Raw genomic sequence first — 21749 nt, 5'->3', positions numbered from 1 at the left:
AAAAAATAGTCTTTTTGGGGTGTATTGTTGCCTTATTGGCACACATTGATGAGAATTAAACATATTTCCTCAACTAGGATTTCTTAGGACTTTTATTATGTTGTTCTGGACACCTCATAGAAATGATCTATGCTGAAAAAAATTATTTTACAATTAGTCGGTCGTAAAACGCTACTTTGCCTGGACTAATAACCTGTTTCTGGAAGTCACTGATCCCAGAGCAGCAGAAACTTTCTACTCTTCACTCTGATTACACTTCACACACTCGCAGACACACACTCCCTCCGCTCTCTCTCCTTCTCACGCACATTCCTGTTCCCTCTGCTCAAACAGCCGAGCTCATCAGGGCCCAAAGGGGCATCCATCTTTCAGCGTTGCCATGACAATCCGACAAGGGGGGGGGGGGGGTGTTTGGTGGGACCGGTGCAGTCACCTTGATAAATGACTCTCTTATTGCCGGCTGTCTCCCAGGGAATACTGTACACACACACACACACGTCTCTATCCAACGCACACACCACTAACCCTGTGTCCCCGAGTGGCCAGCACACACACACACTCACACACACACACACTCACACACACACTCACACACTCACACGCACGCACACTCACACACACACACACACACACACTCAGATCACTTTACATGCTAATTGGGCGACAAGCCCTTTAACAAATAGCAGTTTAATGAGTCACTCCTCTCCACGGTCTGAGTCCACAGGGCGGTCGGCTGGTGGAGCTCTGGGGGGGGGGGCTGAGAGGTCAAAAGGTCACACTGGCTACGTCTACATGGAACAAGCGGTTGTTGGTCCTTCTCTGGTGTCGTTCACATCACCGACGGGAAGAGTTTCCCTGCAGAGAGTTGGAATTCTACAGATCTGGGTTTTGTTGTAAACAGCGATTCATGTTTCTACAACGTTGTGATTTATTCTTATTCTTAAGTTTCTGTCCGGGTGTATTAGGGTCAAAGTTCAAGTCGATGCACACCCTAGTGAAGGGTTGAGGGAAGAGGATGTGGCACCTTCTACAGATTATTGAGGCAAATGTGTGATTTGTGAATATGGGCGATACAATCACGATCTGATTTGAGGTTCTTGTCCACACGAGGTTTTTCCTGCAGTCGGTGCTCGTATCTCCAGGAAGTGGTTTTCACATCACTCAACAAAGTTTCCACAACCTGCGCATGATCGACCTCTGCGTCCTAAACAGACTGATGAGCATGGGGTCATTTCTCCTGCAGCTGTTTGTAGAATGTAGAATGTACAACAACAAGATCACTGCACTGATCCTGGGTCAGTTTGTGGATGAGATCCTCTTCTGGGATGGAACAGAATCACTGCTGCTCGCCACCAGGTCCCAGAGGTCACTGCTGACAAGGGTCAACCGGGCCACAGCAAGATAAGAAGGATCTTGTGCCTCATCGTCCAAGACACAGAATCGATGTCTCATCGACCGTCTGGACAGACTGGACTTTAGGACCAATCACAGGAAGTAGAGACAGCAATAAACAATAGAAGAAGAGGAAGAAGAAGAAGAGGAAGAAGAAGAAGAAGAAGAAGAAGCAGCTGCAGTCTTCACCTCTGACGATATAATGTTTGAACCACGAATCGTGTAGATGAGTCACATTTTAAAGGTCGCACGTAAAATGTCCGAGCATCACTGGACAGAAGAAGAAGAAGAAGAAGAAGAAGAAGAAGAAGAAGAAGAAGAAGAAGAAGAGGAAGAAGAAGAAGAAGAAGAAGAAGAAGAAGAAGAAGAAGAAGAAGAAGAAGAAGACGAAGAAGAAGAAGACAAAGAAGTAGAAGAAAAGGAAGAAGAAGAAGAAGAAGAAGAAGAAGAAGAAGAAGAAGAAGAAGAAGAAGAAGTCCTAGCATCTCTGGAACCTGTGGATTCTGCTGAACGCTCCTGCTCCTCCGACCCACAGCAGCATCACTTCTGTCTGAGCCGCGGTTCGATGCTGAGCCGCTGTGACCCTCTCAGCGACGTGAGGGGACAAACGGACGAGTGGCTCTGAGATGTTTCCAGGCCGTTTCACTTTGACCGGGAGCCCGAGCCCACCCCCCCCCTCCCGAGCCCCCGATCATAGAGCGATCAGCCTCAGAGGGGAAAACATCCTCCACGCTACAGTGAACCAGAGAGGAGGACGGATAATGTATCTGTGCTGGCACCGCTGACAATCATCAATTATTCACACACAGGCACTCTGGAACCTGGAGTACACACACACACACACACACACGCACACACACACACACTCACACACACACACACCACAAACCGGAGAGGCAAACAGATACAAGTGTGTCCTTATATATACACACACATATAAATTCAGATTTCTTAGGTTAGAGTTTCAAAAGAGGACAACCTTGTATTTCTTGGTTCTATTTCTGGGACAAATCGGTCGATACCATAAGAATCCAGCAGTGAGTCGTTCTTTCACACTAACACCAGTAGAACCTCTCTGGAGGACGGACCAGGAAACCAGCAGCGTCTTCAAAAGACAAGAGGAACTTTGGTTTTGATCACACAGCTTCTCGGACTGAAGCTTGTGTTGGAAGTGTGTTGTTGGATCTGAGCGCTCGTGGTCGTGCTCGTGGTCGTGCACGAGGCGGAGGGAAGATTAACGACTCCTGGAGGTTTCAGGAAAACTAGATCAGTGGGGCAGAGCGAGAAGTTATCTCAAAATATCTACAGCGACGTGAGTCACTTCTCAAAAAGTGGCACGAAACGTTTATCTGGAATATAAAGGAGAATAAGGGAGAATATGATTATTTGATGGATTGATATTTCACTTTTCAGTTAAATGCTGCATCGCGGCTTGAAGACGAATCCACAGAGTGAAACCTTCGTCTTCTGAGAAATGTGTGAAGTGTCGTTTGGTGGAGACAGGGTTGAATATTGAATGTATCCTATATTTATTGATGAGGTTGCAGTTTTTCTAATGTTTTGTCCAAATCATTCACAAACATGAAGGAGGAAGAACAAACACATTCAGTACCATGCAGTTTGTCTATAACACTATCTTCAACCTCATATTAAAATCCACATAGTTGAATTAACACGTGTTGGAAAGTTTAAATAAATATATTAGGGTCGTTACAGAGGACACGATACGCCTCATTAAGGAGAAAGATGTTCTACGATGTTCTGAACCTTCTGCAGTTTCACTTTATGAGTTCAGACAAGATGCAGAAAAGAGTGAAATGAAATAAAGAGGACGGAGGATATTTAATTTCTCTAAGAGATGATGAGGACGTGTGAATAATATAAACATGGATCTTTGGAGAAAATACAAATAAAACCGATTAAATGTGAAATGACAACAGGGAAAAAGCTGGAAGAGGAATGATGCCGCAGAGCAGCACTGTGAGGAAGGTGTGTGTGTCTGTGTGTGTGTGTGTGAGTGTGTGTGTGTGTGTGTGATGAAGTTAAACAGACGTAAAGAGACCTAATGAGCACCAGAGAAGAGACACTGCAGCAAAGCAGAAATGACACAAAGCCACACACACACACATACACACACACAGACACACACACACACACGTACTATGATAATAACTCCACACAGGGTGAGTCACACTGATCATTAAATTCCCACTACAGACTACTTTATAAATCCACACTCACAGAAACTCTCTCCTTCACACACACACACACACACACAGACACACACACACACACACACACAGACACACACACACACACACACACACACACACACACACACACACACACACACACAGACACACACACATACACACACACACACATCCCATCATATTCAAATGCAGATATCTGTGTTTTATCATACATGTGGGGACCTTCAGGCTCTGACCTATAAAGACCAAACATGAAACCTGGTCCTACACATGAAGTGAGAGGTGCCGTCACTCTGAAGGATTCCCCTCAGCTCACATGGACACACACACACACACCTCACACACACACACACACACACACACACACACACACAAACACACACACAGGGCCAGGGTACTCACAGCCTCTCGGTCCCTCGGGGGATGTTCTTGGGCACGGAGTGGATCCCCAGGCCGTGGCAGTCCACCGTGTTCCCCAGGCAGCTGCACAGAGCCGGGCACGCCTCCGCACATCCTCCTCCTCCTCCTCCTCCTCCACCGGCGACCAGCAGCACCACAACGCTCCATGCCACCGTCCTCCACAGCCCGGGGCCAGGAGCCCGACCAGGGGTCACGAGTCCTGACCCGGGGCCGAGCTCTGACCCGGCTCCAGCCCCTCCTCTCCCAGCAGGCATCCTGCGGCACCACACTGCAGACACACCGGTCCTGGGATGTGAGTGGTGACCACGACCAGCAGCAGCACCTTGGAGAGGGAGAAGGTGGAGGAACAAAAGCCTGAGGAGGAAGGAGTGAGATGCTTCAAGAGACGGAGAGAGAGAGAGAGGGAGAGAGAGAGAGAGGAGCAGCGCAGGTGAAGTTGAGCTGGGACTGAACGGCTGCCACTTGATCCCAGAGTGGCCTTTCAGAGAGAGAGAGAGAGAGAGAGAGGGAGAGAGAGGGGGGGGGTGGGAGACCAGTATATCCTCCCCTTCTGTTGTCCACAGCCTCACAGCTCCCTCCAATCACCTCCCCTTCCTCTTCTCCTTCTTCTTCCTCTTCTTCTTCTCCCTCTTCTTCTTCCACTCTGCTCTGTGTTCTCTGCTCCCTCTCTCTCCCTCATGCAGACGTACAGTGTGCTCGCTCGCCCCTCCACTTTTCATTGAGTCATTGTGCACCGAACAGTGAGCCACTAGAAAAAAGAAAAGGAGAAGGGGGGGGGGGACTCCCTCTGTCTCTCACACACACACACACACACGCACAGACAGACACACACACACACAGACAGACACACACACACACAGAGCAATCATCCATCAAAAGCTTTTACAAATAACAGCACTTAGACTCCTCCCATAACACCCCCCTCCACACACACACACACACACACACACACACTCACACACACACACATAGACACACACACCCAGGGTGAACTCACATCTCTTCAGTGACAGCAGCAGCGGAGGAGCCGGCACCTCCAGTGACAGAAGTCTCTCTCTCTCTCTCTCTCTCTCTCTCTCTCTCTCTCTCCTTGTTTCTGTCTATCTCTCTCGCCCACATGCTCTCTCCTCCCTTGGTGATGGGGTGGGGGGGGAGAGAGAAAGAGCCTAAGGCGAGACGGACGTGATGAGAGGAGAGACAGCAAAGGGGAGGAAGGGGGAGAGAGAGAGAGAGAGAGAGAGAGAGAGAGAGAGAGAGAGAGAGAGAGCGAGAGAGAGAGAGAGAGAGAGGAGAGGAAATCGTGATGAGGCTGAAGCATCCGACCGGGAAGCTCCGGGGAAAACGTGAGGAGAGAAAGAGAAAAACAAATTTGTGGAGCGATGGAACAATAAACGTGAAATGAAAGCAGTTCTGCTTCTGGTGAATGTGATAACACATAATAATAAACTGGTGTTTTTGACTCAAACTGAAAGGAACTCAAGAGGAGGAAGGTGTGCGTTGGGGGGGGTGGGGGGGTTCTTCTGAAACTGGCATAACTGGAATGCCATAAGCTGCCACAGAGCTTACTCAGAAGTCTATTATGAATTCACTGGCGAGGCTTTGAAATTCAAATAGGGCTGTTTCTTCTTTTTTTTTTTAAATCTCCACAGAAACGCTGGCTCCAGCTTTTGTGACATATTACCAAGGAGAGGGAGAAGGGCGGGGGGGGGGCGAGAAATCTGAATCAGAGGAGAGAAAGCTAAAAAACAACCGAAACCCTCTGTGAGCTTCACTGTTTACTACGTGTTTTGGCTTCAGGTCTGCAGGTGCTCGATCAGAAACCTGATTCAGAACTCGCCCACGAGCCACAAGAGAAGTTTCTCACCCTCACACTTTGGGAAACTGAGGATGTTCAGCTTCTTCTCTCGATGAACAACAAACTGTGACAGTCTGTTGGGATTTCCAACTTTTAGTTTCTCTCTGTGCTGGCAGAATTCCAACCAAATAAAGATAGAAGCATTTCAAATAATATTTGTACTCTTAACAATAAAGATAGAAGTAGTTTTAGTTAGATATAAGGCCTTAGTACAAATGATTTTATAATAACCTTTTCCTCTCCTAATGTTTAATCTACAAATTATAAATGTGTGCGTCATATTGTTGGTCAGTCTCACAGCTGTCTTGATAGGAGGTCGGACAGAGTGACGTTGTTGACTTAATGTTGTATGTTGCTTTGGTTTCGAGGATCCGAATGTTTACACAGTCAGGTTTGTTTTGATTTAGCTGAAACATAATATTCTTTGCTTCGCTGGACAACAGTTTTGCCCCACATTGCATCTACTGGTTCAAGGCCTTTTATGAAGTAAACAGGTTGCCGAGCAACTATAGCGTCATTGGGAGTGTCTTCCTGTTCACTTCCTTATTCCAAATGCCAGGAGGATGGATTACGCCTGCGCACTTCCGAGGAGGAGGAACAAAGATCTACTGTTATAAAATAGACAGACGCCGGATGTTCGTGGCGCTCTGATACAACTAATGTACTGGAAGCCCATTGCTTTGCTGTAACCTGTTCATTGCTTTCTAAATAAATACTTTAAAGGGACTCTTACCTTTGTTGTATTTTTACACTTTTTTTGGATAAGGTTAAATTGGTATTAATAAGGTAATGACACTCTAAAATGCAAGACAGACCCACCAGGAGTAAAAACAAACAATTATTTCACTCTCATAATATTTAGTGAAAACTTCAACCAATAAAATTCTTCGGACCGAAGGACCTTATTGGCCGACAGACCTGTCTGTTTGCTGCATGGACATGCAGGTTTTCCGTCTGCTTCTTGTGGCGCATTCGGCCCGCGTCATCATATGTGAATGTAAATGTATATAACTTACCGGTGCTTCTGAATCCGAATCCATTGCTTTGGTAAACAAAAACTCACGTGCGTGCGCGGAGGCAGTAGGTCGTAAGTCTGCTTGTAAATAAAGTTTCTTCAAAAAAACACCGCGGATGGGAACGAGGGGGTGGGGCATTGGAGGAAGGCGGGATGATTTGAATGTGCTGTAATTCTCAAATGCAACAAAGATAAGAGTCCCTTTAATTGAGCAAACTGAGTTTGGCTCATCTTCTCCTAAAGGATAAAAGAACACGCTTTAACACAGACTCAACCTTTTTAAAATCACAGATAACAGATGTCACAGCAGCAGTCAGGGCAGATAGTAAAGATGGAGGCATTGTTTTCGTCCGTGTTTATCACCACATCAGGTTGCGTGCTCTATAATGAGATTTCCCACCGGCTAACAGATCGGATTCGGTTTGTTTACAGTACGGCGATCAGCAGCCGCAGGGCCGAGTTTACCCGGCTTTTTATTTACCAGCGTACATGAGTGATTATTGCTCGTGGCCTCACTTTGTCTTCTCCCTGCAGAGCCGCTGTGACGGGTTCATTTAACCAGGCGCTCTTCAGAAGTGATGGAAAACAAATTGGCCACAGGCAGAGTCCCGGCTGCTTCCTTTGTGCGTCTGAACCGAACGACTCATTCAGCGATAATCTGCAACAAAGGGAGGGACGAGATGTTGACATCTCCAGGGGGGGGGACCCCTCATTCCTGGGGCCATAATAGCTTTTTTTTGAGGCAGGGGTAGGTGGGTGGGTGGGGGGGGGGGGGGGGGGGATTTCTGTGCAGACGCGTCTGAATTGATTTCTTGGAGGTCGGAGCAGATGCTTTTTGTCTCAAACACATGAATTCACAATAACCTCAGATGGAGAAAAGTCCCTGCAGTGTCCCTATCATGTGACAGCAAAATGTTTGATGTCGCTAACAAGAGGAAACATATTAATAAACTGAACAGAGCTAATAAATAAATCATTAGATTCATCTGATGAATCCAGAGGACGTACAGGTGGTGGAGGTGGAGCGGAATATCCATACAGGAATATAGAGATATGAGTGATATCAACATATAATAATTCAGTTATATAGTTTGGCACTTTATGGATATTTTAAATTATAACGATGGCACATGTGGATATTAAGAAAGTTAATGTGTTTGTTAAAGACTAAAGAAACATTAAAATAAGACTTGATGCAGTGTTTCATCTCAGTTTGAGTCGAACTGAGATGAAACCAAATCAAAGTGAATTAACACAAATCCTGCACTTCAACTCTTTAGGGGCATTTTTCATTTTCTATATCCATATCCATATTTCCATATCATGTTTGATTCTCTTGCATTATATTGTGATGTTATCGTTATCGCGTGTCGTGAGTTACTCTGCGATTCCCAAAACTTCTAGAGACGTTTCAGATTTATAAATCTGAAACAATCTGCCTGTTAATTGGCATGGACGGTAACACTTGATTAATCAACTTAACTTAACCTTAAGTTATATTCAACATAGATTTTATAAAAGCCAAACATGGTCATGTTCAGTAAACTACTGATTGAGAAAATTACCAATCAATCACAATTATTCTGTACTTGAAATCTTTGAATCCAAACACACTGTTTTAAAGACTTTAAATTTGGTGATTTCTGCTCATTTACTGTGAATGTTTAAATTTTAAGTTTTGATTTAAGACAATCTACCAACAAGTTAAGTCAACACATGAATTAAAAGTTTATTTCCCAATCGAAAAGTCTCCCATTGATACTCTGGTGTCAGGTTTTGAATTATTGGCAGTTATGTGAAGTTTGCTTTGTACAAATAGAAAGTTAATCTCACTTCCCTTAAAACACACAGAATATTTACAGGTGCAGGTTCATTTCAGTACAGATGTAATAAAAGTGATAAACTATAATCACATCCTGTGTGTGTTCTACTATTTCTTTTGACACATTAGCAGAAATCATTTGTGGGATTGTGTTGAAGCCACTGCAGTAAGGCTCAGTTGTGTAACTGTCACTGAAACAGGAGCGTTTCTTCTACTTTACTTCTGAACAGGAATCAGGGGAGTGAAGCTACTTGTTCTGTGGAGTCAAGACGGACGATGTGAAAGCATCTCTGCTGAATCTCTACCAGTCACTTCACTGCCTGACCTCTGACCTTCCTGTAAGGGGAGGGGGGGGGACACAGTTTGTCTCTGATGAGGAGTTTGAACATTTAACACAGAAGCTGACTCAATACTATAATATACTGTAATCTGATTGCTGTTTTTGCTTCTATGGAATTATATATCAGCGTTTTATATCATGACAAAGGTAAAACTGCATAACCACCAAGTTATTTTTGATATCTGTAATATAAAATTGTATGATTATTATTTAATGTATTTTAATTTTTGATATTTGTAATTTAACGTATGTTTTAAATGTTTGATTTTGGTATTGTAATGTATGTTTTAAATGTTAGATATCTATATGTATGTCTTCAATGTGGACCCCACTAAAAGCAGCTCTGTCTTAGGGTAGAGCTAATGAGGATCCTTCTAAATAAACAAATAAACAAAATCTGAATATGTCCTCCTGATATTTAGCAGATAATGTGACTTTAACTTGACGTCTGTGTTAATTCAGCTTGAGCCAGATGAACATATCTCTATATTGTCCAATAGCTCCCCCTGCTGAGCAAACAGAGGCACTACAGAAACTCAAGCACAATCTGCCGGACGTTCGTTCAACTTTACTTTTAAATAAAGATGGACGACTCAGCCAAAGTGTATGAACGCCCCCTGGTGGGTGGGGACTGTATCTGGGCTATTTTAGCTTCCTTTCAAGAAAACAGGAGGAAGCGGAGACACGTCGTCCATATTTAAATAAAGTCTAAATACAGTGAGAAGTTAGAATACAGCAGAAACAACTGAGACATTTAAAATAAAAAATAACATCAGACTTTCTGTAGTAAACATAAAAAAAAAGATTTAATCCAAAGCGGAGCATTCGCCAAGGAATCCAATTTACAGGGTTAAATTATTTTACACTAAAAAAATAAAAACAAACAAACATGTTACCACAGTTTAAACCACACGGTCCAACAGTCACTGACGTGAGTTCATCAGGAAGTTTCAGTTCATCAAGATAATAAAAAGTCAAACTGACATTTCAACATCTTATTGTCTCAGTAAACAAACAGATCAGACGCTGGTCAGGGAGTTTTAAATTTACAAATATCCAGCTTCCTTTAGTGTTGGTCTTCATTTTCACAGCGTGCAGAGGAACTCAGAGACGAGTCACAACAAGCAGAGGAACTTCCTGTTTCACATTCATGTTGAAGACACTGATAGAACAGTTCCAGGGAAACAGTGGAGAAAATGACTCAAAAAGAAAAAACAGTGTCACTTAAGTCAGTGGTTTTTTTTAGGAAATACCACAGACATGCAAACTCTGTGTTATTTTAAATAATCAAAGTTGTAAAGAGGAATAAATACACGAGTAAAACAATTTGACCTTCCCTTAAATCTGGCTCGTAAAACTGCAGAGAACCGAAAACTGATGAGGAGAAATCGTCAGAAGAGGAAACGACGACATGGAGACGTCTCAGGTCAAAAGCTTGTTTCTCCTCCGAGATGAATTCAGTCAAAACAGAAGAGAAGTAAATCTCGAGTGTTTATCTGTAGCGGGCGTTTCCCTCTTCGTCACTTTCACAAACCCATCGATACAACATCCACAAAACCTTCAACCCCAGGATGCACCAGACGCACACTCAGCAGCACAGACACATTACCCAAAAAATACACAATTAGAACCATGAAAAAAATAAACCTTTTTAAAGTTTATAAAAAAAATGTTGCCGAGGTGCCACTGAGCAAGGCAGCGTTCAACCACCGGCTCTGGAGTGTTTAGAAAAAAGCTGAAAATAAAAACAAATGTATTTCTCTGGTGCTGAGAACTCTGGTGCATCCGAACTGACGATACAACAAACTGACTCAGATTAAATCAAATCCTGAACAGTGAAGTCGAGGATCTGAGAACAATACATTTAAAAACTATTAATTATATAGTTCAAAATATTTTAAAAAAGGGACATTAAGTAACAAGTTAAGTTTCTGCAAATACAAAAATAACAAAATAAGTTTTCTGGTGTTAAACATCACAGAAAACTTTTTCCTCCGTTGCCATGTAAACCGTTAATGCTCAATAGTGCAAAAATATGAGAAAATATTCCAAATTGATCCTTAACTCAAGTAATTAGACAGTTGTTTGTGTTAATTCCTTATAGATGCTCTTATTTTGTATTACTTAATGTCCCTTTCATCACACAATCCTGAAAAACCCTGTTCGAGATGAAACACATGAAATCAAAATCTGTAACAGTCGCATGTTTTATCACAACACATGAACATGATGTGTTAATAAAACAACCAGGTGACGCCGTCCAATCACATCTCGATCCTTTCTTACTTCACTCAGACTCTTCTTCGTAACACAATCACCCTTCGATAGAACACAACATGCACACACAAAGGAAGACTCTTCATCTGAGGAAGACTCTTCCTCTCTGTAACAGATTGCTTATGTAGAAACATAAAATCCTTTCATTTCAACAGAAACAAAACCCTCAAGCACTCTTGTTTCAAATTAAGACAAATGACTCCATCACCAGCTGCAGTTTAAAAAAAAATACAAAATTAAATTAAAAAGCTCCTCGAGATATTCAGGGAAAGTTTCATATTTGACAGATTCGCAGGGATCCCAGTCCGTGGGAGTGGCTACGATGATTATTAATTATTGCTTTTCATATCAGAAGGAGGAGATGTTGGAAAAATTTAAATCCAGCTGATTCCAGATCAGCAGCACAATCCCGAGACATCTTTCACCCAAGTGTCGTACCCAAAGCGCTCATCACAGTTCCCAATAAGAATAAAGTGTAAAAACTTTCAGAACATGCACCTCACACACACACAAACACACACATATTACAACATATATATACATATTCTACTTGCTACAGTAAACTGTGAGCTCTGCTAACTACAGGCCAGTGATTCTGATTCAGCAGCTTTGAGCCAGAGACGCAGAACCAAAGTGAAGAAGCTGCTTCAGATGAATCGTTGTTGATTAGATCAGGCAAACTTATTACGGTAATTTTGAATATCTATCATACGTTTTAATGTCTTAATAATGTTAAAATATACTGTTATAACAGGTAAAACGTGAGAAAAATCATGAGAACAATAAACTTTTCGTGCTGTAACAGGATATTCACCCATTTTTCTTTTTCTCACGTCGCAGCAACAAACCCATTTTGTTGTCATTACCAGATTATTATTTCCAAATTAAAAACAGACAAAATGCCTAAAAAGAATGTTTAAATTGATTTGAAATCACTCAGACTGATTCTCAGAGTATTGGATCTCAATCAAAAGTGCACTGTGGGGTCTAAAAATTTAAATGATATTTAGAATATTAACGTCTGTAGCATCTAAAGACAATATTAGATCCCGAACTTTACCATATTAAACATGAGAAACCCTGTTAAGTGCAGCTGAGGATTCCAGATTGTTGATTTTGGCCCAATTTCAAATCAGAATCACAAAAAACTAACATTAAAAACTATCAAACATGAATTTTCTCCACCATCCTTCGATCAACAGCATGTAGAATACAAGCTGCTGGTACCAGTGAAGTTCAGTGGTGAAGTGAACCCAGTGGCTGACTCTGGCTCAGCTGCTCTGGCTTAAATCTGCTGAATATTACTCACAGTTGTATCAGACTCACTACAATGAAAACACAATGACACAAGATGAGGGTTAATTATACTAATACGGCCCAAATCCGGTCTGAGGTGAGAGGAAGGTGTCGGGTTTTACACAGAGATCTCCTGAGCAGGAGAGAAACACATCCTGGTCACAAGGGGGGGAGTGGCCTGCTGAGTGATGGAGGGAGGAGGGAGGAGGGAGGAGGGAGGAGGGAGGGAGGACGGATGGATGGACAGAAAACAACACTTTAACAATTCACCTTCATGTTCAGGAGAACTTGAGGCACACGTTGTTGGTATTTAGAATCCCTTCGACCTCGGTGAGTTAACAGAGGTGATTCACAGCAAGTCAGAGAAATCCACAGCTCGTGTTCCCCCCCCAGTGCAAGTCTTTGTTGGTCTGTTTGTTGGATTTTACTTGAGCTTCTTTTTAAACGGTGATTTTTTCTGCTTTCAGATGTGAAGAAGAAACTGTTTCATACCTTGGAAACCTTCAGAGCCTTGTTCTCTGTAAAAGTAAAGTCTGGGTTTTTCACCACCAGTCCCACCTTCCCCAGCACAGGACCAGTTAAGGGACTGTTCACCTGCACACACACACACACACACAAACACACAACACAATAACACTATTATCACTCTCCTGTGACAGATTGAATAAAAAGGGTAAATAACAGAGATGATCCCAACCCAGAGAGTTCAGTCCTGGAGGAAAGAACAACAATAGGAAGTGCATTGGAGTGTCTCACCCCTTGGAGGATGACGTTCTCTTTCCCAGCTTTCCTTCCAGGCCTGTTGAAGGCCTCGGGGGAGATGTGTCGGACCCGCCTGTCGGACGTCAGCTGCTCCGCTCGAGCTTTACGCTGTCGGCAGAGCATCGGGTGTGAAAGTTAGAAAGAGGTCAGAAAACCAGTGGTGGGAAGTAACGAAGTAGAAATACTTTGTTACTGTACTTAAGTAGATTTTTCACATATCTGTACTTTACTTGAGTACTTCTTTTCCTGACGACTTTTTACTTTTACTCGTTACATTTTGAACAAAAATATCTGTACTTTCTACTTCTTACATTCTCAAAATGGCTCGTTACTTGAGCAGCGGAGGTTGGCGCAGCTCTCTCTCTCTCTCTCTCTCTACATATGTGTATTTACTAAGTTAACTATAGAATTTAACAATGTAAGTGTTGTGTAAGTGTTTAGTCAGAGTTGGAACGATCAATATAAATGGTTCACAGACGCATCAGTATCTGGGGTTTATGTCTGTTGATGCAGAAAATGTGAATTTATGTGTATTTTCCTTAATTCAACGTCTATATATTTGTGTTTTCTTTTTATTTGTAGTAATGTATAATACAGCTTATGGTTAAACTGTAAAATAACAAGCCTCCATTACATTTTGTTGTTATTTGGGTTTGATAATTATTGATCATCGTGGGAATTTGATCGATAAATTGGCCGATTATCTAAATAAATTAATAGATATTTATAGAATAGTATAGTATAGTTAAAACTGTTTAAGTTTCTCTCTCTTTTTATATCATTGGATATTGTTTATCGTTGATTTTTGATTGTTTGTTTTGACCAAAAGAAGTAAAACTAAATCATAGGATCAAGGTTACTCGAGCTGCTTTTTAAGATCTGGAACTATTGGAAACTTAATTGGAACAAACCGGGGTGGGGGGGGCGAGGCTGGAGTCTCTCTCTCTCTCTCTCTCTCTCTCTCTCTCTCTCTCTCTCTCTCTCTCTCTCTCTCTCTCTCTCTCTCTCTCTCTCTCTCTCTCTCTCTCTCTCTCTCTCTCTCTCTCTCTCTCTCTCTCTCTCTCTCTCTCTCTCTCTCTCTCTCTCTCTCTCTCTCTCTCTCTCTCTCTCTCTCTCTCTCTCTCTCTCTCTCTCTCTCTCTCTCTCTCTCTCTCTCTCTCTCTCTCTCTCTCTCTCTCTCTCTCTCTCTCTCTCTCTCTCTCTCTCTTATCCAGGGTTCAAAATTTGTAAAATTATACATTATATTCATATTGTTGTTATAATTTTTCAGTCAGTTGAGATAAATCTTGAGGAGAAACATTTTGGGTTGTTTTGTGTCTGTATAGGCCTACTATAAAAAGCACTTTGCATTTAAAATTTTGGTACTTGTACTTTTACTTTTGATACTTAAGTACATTTCCACACCAGATACTTTGATACTTAAGTACTTTAAATATGAGCTACTTTAAGACTTTTACTCAAGTCATTTTCTGACGGGTGACTTCTACTTTTACCGAAGTCACTTTCAGGTAAGATATCTGTACTTTTACTCAAGTATGGCCTTCAAGTACTTTATACACCACTGGAGAAAACAAACCTGGTCATGTGTACGTTTTGAGAATCGATTACACAGATCATTGCTTTGTTTCTGTCGCTAAACTTCTCGTTGGACTCCACCTCTCCGCTCGCCACAACCAACATGGACCTCCGTACCTTGATGAGGCCGCCGAACGACCGCGAGCGGGGGTGTTTCTTGCCGGGAGCTGGCGCCGCCTGCTGGGGCTCGTTGGTCGGCGTCTCTGAAGTCGTCTGTTTGACCAACTGCACACAGGGAACAAAACATCACTTTGTGCTATGAGACATTTAACACTGGGAGAACCTCCACAGCCGGACTGTGGGACGGAGGGAAGACGCTGAGGCCAACCTGTCGGACGAGTTTCTTTTTCTTGGCGGAGTCCGGCATGTTGTGGTGGACGTGTCTGAAGAGGTCCTTCAGGGCGTCCTCTGTGTACTGCTGAGCCGGGGACTGGCAGGTCTCCGGAGCAGCCGTCCTCTTCAGGGGACACACGGCACGCCGGGCCGGAGAGCTGCTCGCCGCCAGCAGCTCCAGATCGTCCTGAGAGCACCGAGCAGGTTTAACTGGTTTGATTCAGAGCTTTAATCTACGTCTCAGTTCACTAACGTTTGGCATTTTAAATGAAAAGGGTCGATCTACTGTGACTCTGTGAACTCACCTTGGTCTGCAGAGCCTTGGTCCCAGCGAAGTGAACTCTGGCATAATCCCTCAGGTAAACTGGAGCCTGAGCATCGAACCGGGGACAAGTGACACACTTCATTCATTACATCACATGCACAGATAACTCCCAGCATGCTTCACTCTACAGCAGGGCTATTGAGGCCTGCTGTAGAGTGCAGGACTAGTCAGGTAAGTTTCCATGATATTACTGGGGAAATATATTAGCATGCTGATTGAGGATTGTTCATCTGTTCATCTAGCCTATTTCCGTTCATTTATCCATCTATTGTAAAATATGTTTACAGACGATTCCAATTGTTTGGCTAACTATTTATACCTCTGGCATTGCATTAGTGTTTTTTTACAAACTTTTTTCTCATCTTATTCTACAGAACAATGCCACGTGCACTCTCTCATGTGTGGAGACATTTCACCCCATCCAATGTAGAAGGAAAGGCTGTGTACATGTGCAAATACTGTGCAAAGACCTATGTTAAGAATGACACAACGATGCAGAAGCATATAGTCAAGTGCCCAAAGTTTCCTCAGGGCTCAAATCAGCCTATGACACAACAAAATGTTTATATTTATGTCTGTATACGACAAGGTAAATACAGTTAGTATAAATTACCCACAACATTTCCAGTTTATTCCCATGGAAAGTTTCCAACTTTGAATATTCCCGGAATTTTGCAACCCTAATTACAACAGACACACACTACATCTCAAGGAAGTGGTTTTTAGAGCATATAACTGATGTAGCTCTACTGGCTTGGTCGTGTGTGTGTGTGTGTGTGTGTCTGTGTGTGTCTGTGTGTGTGTGTGTGTGTCTGTGTGGTCAATAATCACCCTGAAGAGCTTCTGTGAGTGTTTGATGAGGAACGCCATGCTGCTGTTCAGTGTCTTCAGGTTGTCTTTCAGGTCCCCGGCCGTCATCTGGAGGACAACACAACAACAACAAACAAACTAAATAACACACATTTACTACATTAACAGATTTCCGTGGTTCAAACATCCTGTGTGCAGCCTCTGGCTCAGGTTCTCAAGGACAAGTCGTACGTGTCTGGGCCACAGGACGTGCGGCGCGAACATGAGGGCCAGGTTGAAGGCGGACATCTTGTTCTTGTCCTGCTGCTTGGCTGTGTAGTACAGCAGGTCCAGCAGCAGCTTGAGCAGCGAGCGGTTGGCCTGAGGCAGCAGCAGGAAGAGAAGCTGCAGCGCCTCGATCTGACGCTCCTTGTTGGGCGCCTCCGTCTTGTTGCCTTGCTCGTCAAACAGAGTCATGTCTGGGACAGAGATGATGATGGAGGATGTAAAGTTACACAGAGTTTGACCTTTTCCCGCTTGATATCCATTTCCCAGGGACATAAACATTAAAAAACACTTTCAAAAATGCAATCACCTGCATCTCCAACATCTTGACTACTGACAGGATACTGGTATTAAGATTAAGATTAAGATCCATTTATTTGTCCCACACACATGCACAGACATGCACAGGCACACTCATGCAAGGGGAAATGTAACCTCTGCTTTTAACCCATCTGGTGCAGGACACACAGAGCAGTGAGCAGCCATGTACGGCGCCCGGGGAACAGATGTTGGGGGAGTAAGGTGCCTTGCTCAGGGGGCACTAGACAGGGTAGGGAGATTTTTGGACAGATCAATCCAGGTTCGTCTTTTTGTTGTTTCTCCGTGGAGTCGAACCAGAGACCTTTTCTGCCCATAGTCTAAGTTTCTGCCACTAGTCCACCGCCTCTCCTCCTATATGTGTGTGTGTGTGTGTGTTTTTTGTGTGTTTGTGCTCCTACCAGCTATCTTAAGGTGTGCGTGGAAGTGTCGGTGTGTGAGCAGCGGCTCGGGCAGCTCTCCCAGGAAAGTCTTGAGCAGCGTGGCCACGTCGTTGGGGTGGAAGTCTCCAGACGCCAGGTCCACATCGGCGCCGCTGTTCAGAAGCTCCTTGAGGGTCTGCTGCCGCACGCTGTTCCCCGGCACCCGGAACAGACCCTCCACCTGCAGGTCTGAGGACGGAAGAGCAGGGGCTGAGCACGGCATGGAGCGAAGATGGGTTAAGTTGCTTTTCTCCTGAATGACAAAACACTCACTTTTGCTGAGGTACTCAATGAGCTGGTAGATCTGAGCGATGCAGCTTTCTGTCAACGGGGTTCCAAACACAACGTCCTTATCTGTGATGTAGCGGGAGATTTTTGAGAGTCAGTGATTATACTTAAAGTTGCTGAAGTTCCCATCAGACAAACTGTTCCTGTGTTTCTGCTCCAGGCTCGTCACAGTCGCACAATTTCCTCAAAAACAAACTCAAAGCTTGAAAGAGTGATGAGGCCTCAACTAGGGTTGCAAAGCGGTGGAAAGTTTCCGGAAACTTTCCATGGGAAGTTTAGCTCGGGAATTTTGAAAAAAAATAAAAAATACGCAAATTAAACCCTGAGCAATAAAAACATCATTCAAAACTCTATTTTAAAGATGTATGGAACGTTGAGTCTCAACCCTCCACTGTGCATTCTTCCATCACATGCACAGATAACTCCCAGCATCCTTCACTCTACAGCAGGGCTATTGAGGCCTGCTGTAGTGAGCAGGACTAGTCAGGTAAGTTTCCATGATATTACTGGGGAAAATATATTAGCATGCTGATTGAGGATTGTTCATCTGTTCATCTAGCCTATTTCCATTCATTTATCCATCAATTGTAAAATATGTTTACAGACGATTCCAATTGTTTGGCTAACTATTTATATCTCTGGCATTGCATTAGTGTTTTTTTACACACTTTTTTCTCATCTTATTCTACAGAACAATGCCACGTGCACTCTCTCATGTGTGGAGACATTTCACCTCATCCAATGTAGAAGGAAAGGCTGTGTACATTTGCAAATACTGTGCAAAGACCTATGTTAAGAATGACACAACGATGCAGAAGCATATAGTCAAGTGCCCAAAGTTTCCTCAGGGCTCAAATCAGCCTATGACACAACAAAATGTTTATATTTATGTCTGTATATGACAAGGTGAATACAGTTAGTATAAATTACCCACAACATTTCCAGTTTATTCCCATTAATTCCCGTTTATTCCCGTATATTCCCGTTAATTCCCATGGAAAGTTTCCAACTTTGAATATTCCGGAATTTTGCAACCCTAGCCTCAACTGATCAAAAGTAAACTGATCTTCATACTGCACGTCACTCACTCCACCTCTCACCTTTGCGTTTGAGGAAGTTGAAAGAGCGGAAGAAGCCTCCGTTCCCCCCCGTCGGGGTCTTGGGACTCTCCTCGCCGAGGAGCTGGGAGAACTCGGTCCCAGGAAGGTCGATGAGGCGAGTGATGTTACTGAGCACCAGCTCCAGGAACACCTCCGGGCTCTCGTGCCGGAGCTTCTCCACAAAGAAGTCTGGGTTGAAGATGACGGGCGGTCGTCCTGCTCGAGAGTCGCCCGGTGATTCCTCTTGATTCATCACCATGCTGGACACTGTACCTCTGAAGGGGGGGGACACAATGTGGTCAACAATTTGAAAAAAGCTATTTGATGGATCAGAGTCTGCTTTACCTACGACTGGAGTTTGGTAAAAATGGAATGGAAACGGACCAGAGGGTAAATAGATGGAAAGAGTTCTTTATTAATCCTATAAAGAAATGGGAGTGCAACTTAAAATTAATCAAGAAAGAAACAACGAACAAAAACAACACAATTAAAGATAGAGACTCAAGATAAACACACGTAATAATAATTCTATGTGATGAATATACACACTGTCTTTAAGTGATGTCGCCTTTTTATTGCTTTTATGCAATCTCATCATCTTTTTTAATTCATTTTTTTACTAATCTTTTTATGAAATACTCCTTTAAGTACTTTTATTTTTGTCTTCATCAGTTTGACCCCCGAGTCTGCTTTGTCGGTCGAAGAACTTTGTAAATCCCTGTTTTAAAGATGCTATAGGAATAAAGTTCAATCATCAAACATATTAAGCAATATATCAACACATGTTAGACATTGTTGTGTTGCTATTGGTGAAAATGACATTGGGATAATTCTGGATATTGCTCCGTGGGTCTGCTGTGACAGATGTCTACTCAGTCCTGTGATGTCCTGGTTGATACCAAGGATCAAAGGCAGCTGCTGAATCTGTTCACAGGGACAAAGTTCAGTTTGTGTTGTTTTATGAGCATTTTAAACCCATAAATCTAAAAGGTGCTGTATTAAAAAGTGTAATATTTCATTATAATCCCTCTGAGCCGGTCCATCATCACAGGATGATCAAAGGCAGCAGCAGCAACATGGTTCTGATCACACAGTGTCCACACAGCTACACACATGTGCGGTGTAAACATGTAAACAATCATGTAAACAAACATGTAAACAAAGCTTGTACACATCGCACTCCATCACAGTGCTGTGTGTTTAGTGGAAAACAACATGAACGCGTTGATGGAGAGAGAGTGAGAGAGAGAGAGTGAGAGAGAGAGAGATCGAGAGAGATGGGAAGATAGATAGATAGATAGATAGATAGATAGATAGATAGATAGATAGATAGATAGATAGATAGATAGATAGATAGATAGATAGATAGATAGATAGATAGATAGATAGATAGATAGGGAGGGAGATAAAGATAGAGAGGAGGAGAGAGAGAGGGATGATAGATAGATAGAGAAATAAAGAGAGAGTGAGAGAGAGAGGAAAAGAGTGAGAGAGAGAGGGGGGAGAGGGAGAGAGAGAGAGGGGGAGAGGAAGAGAGAGAGGATAGATAGATAGAAAGAAAGAGAGGGAGAGAGATGGAGAGGAGGAGAGAGAGTGAGAGGGATGGAAAGATAGAGATAAAGAGAGAGAGAAAGGGATGGATAGATAGATAGATAGATAGATAGATAGATAGATAGATAGATAGATAGATAGATAGATAGATAGATAGATAGATAGATAGATAGAGAGGGAGGAAGATAAAGATAGAGAGGAGGAGAGAGAGAGGGATAGATAGATAGAGATAAAGAGAGAGAGAGAGAGAGAGAGAGAGAGAGAGAGAAAGGGATGGATGGATAGATAGATAGATAGATAGATAGATAGATAGATAGATAGATAGATAGATAGATAGATAGATAGATAGATAGAGAGTGAGGGAGATAAAGATAGAGAGGAGGAGGAGAGAGAGAGGGATGGATAGATAGATAGATAGATAGAGATAAATAGAGAGTGAGAGAGTGTGTTTAGCCGGTTAGCTCCACAGACGCTAGCAGAGACGTGTGGGAGCTGCCTGGGCTAACGGGGCTAACGCTAGCTAACCCCGGCGGGATTTCAAAATAAGAGTTTAAATCGCGCAGGTGGAAGTTTCTGCTCGGGTCGCGCTTACCTTTTGTTTTGACTGTTTTCCTCGACTTGTTTCCCAGCAGCCATTTTTAACTTTGAATCCTCCGCCGTCTGCGCTCAGGCCCCGCCCATCGAGGCTGCCATTGGCTGTTTGTCGCACGTAGGCGGGAGAGGGATTGGCTCCGATTTGCATGTTCCTCGCTCTGATTGGTCGGTTTGAATTCGTAGCGTTTGACAAGAGGAAAACAACATGAACGCGTTGATGGGAGAGAGAGATAGAGAGAGAGAGAGAGAGAGAGAGAGAGAGAGAGAGAGAGAGAGAGAGATAGATAGATAGATAGATAGATAGATAGATAGATAGATAGATAGATAGATAGATAGATAGATAGATAGATAGATAGATAGATAGATAGATAGATAGATAGATAGATAGATAGATAGAGAGGGAGATAAAAAGAGAGAGGAGGAGAGAGAGAGAGAGAGAGAGATAGATAGATAGATAGATAGATAGATAGATAGATAGATAGATAGATAGATAGAAAGATAGATAGATAGATAGATAGATAGATAGATAGATAGATAGATAGATAGATAGATAGATAGATAGATAGATAGATAGATAGATAGATAGATAGATAGATAGATAGATAGATAGATAGATAGATAGATAGATAGGGAGATAAAGATAGAGAGGAGGAGAGAGAGAGGGATGGATAGATAGATAGATAGAGATAAAGAGCGAGTGAGAGAGAGAGAGAAAGGGATGGATAGATAGATAGATAGATAGAGAGGGAGATAAAGAGAGAGAGGAGGAGAGAGAGA

General features: G+C 42.9%; 2 protein-coding genes across 3 annotated transcripts in view; both read right to left on the bottom strand.

Moving 5' to 3' along the window:
* LOC132997773 (slit homolog 1 protein-like) overlaps positions 1 to 4279 on the bottom strand; it is a 58000-nt gene extending 53721 nt beyond the window's left edge. Inside the window, exon 1 of the mRNA XM_061067472.1 lies at positions 4008 to 4279. Within this exon, the coding sequence (XP_060923455.1) occupies positions 4008 to 4279 (272 nt within the window). The remainder of the gene's footprint in view (positions 1 to 4007) is intronic.
* An 8469-nt stretch (positions 4280 to 12748) lies between these two features.
* arhgap19 (Rho GTPase activating protein 19) lies at positions 12749 to 21014 on the bottom strand. 2 transcript variants are annotated; one of them, XM_061095148.1, is made up of 12 exons: positions 20971 to 21014; positions 18828 to 19102; positions 17713 to 17793; positions 17419 to 17628; positions 16667 to 16893; positions 16457 to 16543; positions 15606 to 15671; positions 15296 to 15487; positions 15085 to 15192; positions 13387 to 13500; positions 13123 to 13224; positions 12749 to 12808 (listed from the first exon to the last, which is right to left on the bottom strand). In XM_061095148.1, the coding sequence occupies exons 1-12, from the start codon at positions 21012 to 21014 to the stop codon at positions 12749 to 12751; spliced, it is 1566 nt and encodes a 521-aa protein (XP_060951131.1). The 2 variants fall into 2 exon arrangements, with proteins under 2 accessions (XP_060951131.1, XP_060951138.1); XM_061095155.1 differs by having other exon boundaries at positions 12749 to 12811; positions 18828 to 19087.
* Between the last annotated feature and the right edge of the window lie 735 nt (positions 21015 to 21749).

The sequence above is a fragment of the Limanda limanda genome, chromosome 2 (assembly GCF_963576545.1).
Source record: "Limanda limanda chromosome 2, fLimLim1.1, whole genome shotgun sequence".
Taxonomy (NCBI): Eukaryota; Metazoa; Chordata; class Actinopteri; order Pleuronectiformes; family Pleuronectidae; genus Limanda; species Limanda limanda.
This window is presented reverse-complemented; position numbering and strand designations above follow the sequence as displayed.

What these genes read in the sequence shown, in the direction of transcription:
- arhgap19 (XM_061095148.1), bottom strand. Translation starts at nt 21,014, where the DNA reads ATGGCTGCTGGGAAACAAGTCGAGGAAAACAGTCAAAACAAAAG. An exon ending in CGTTCGGCGGCCTCATCAAG is followed by an intron (nt 13,501 to 15,084) that starts GTACGGAGGTCC and finishes CTCTGCCGACAG; the next exon opens with CGTAAAGCTCGAGCGGAGCA. An exon ending in AGGCTCTGAAGGTTTCCAAG is followed by an intron (nt 12,809 to 13,122) that starts GTATGAAACAGT and finishes ATCACTCAGCAG; the next exon opens with GCCACTCCCCCCCTTGTGAC.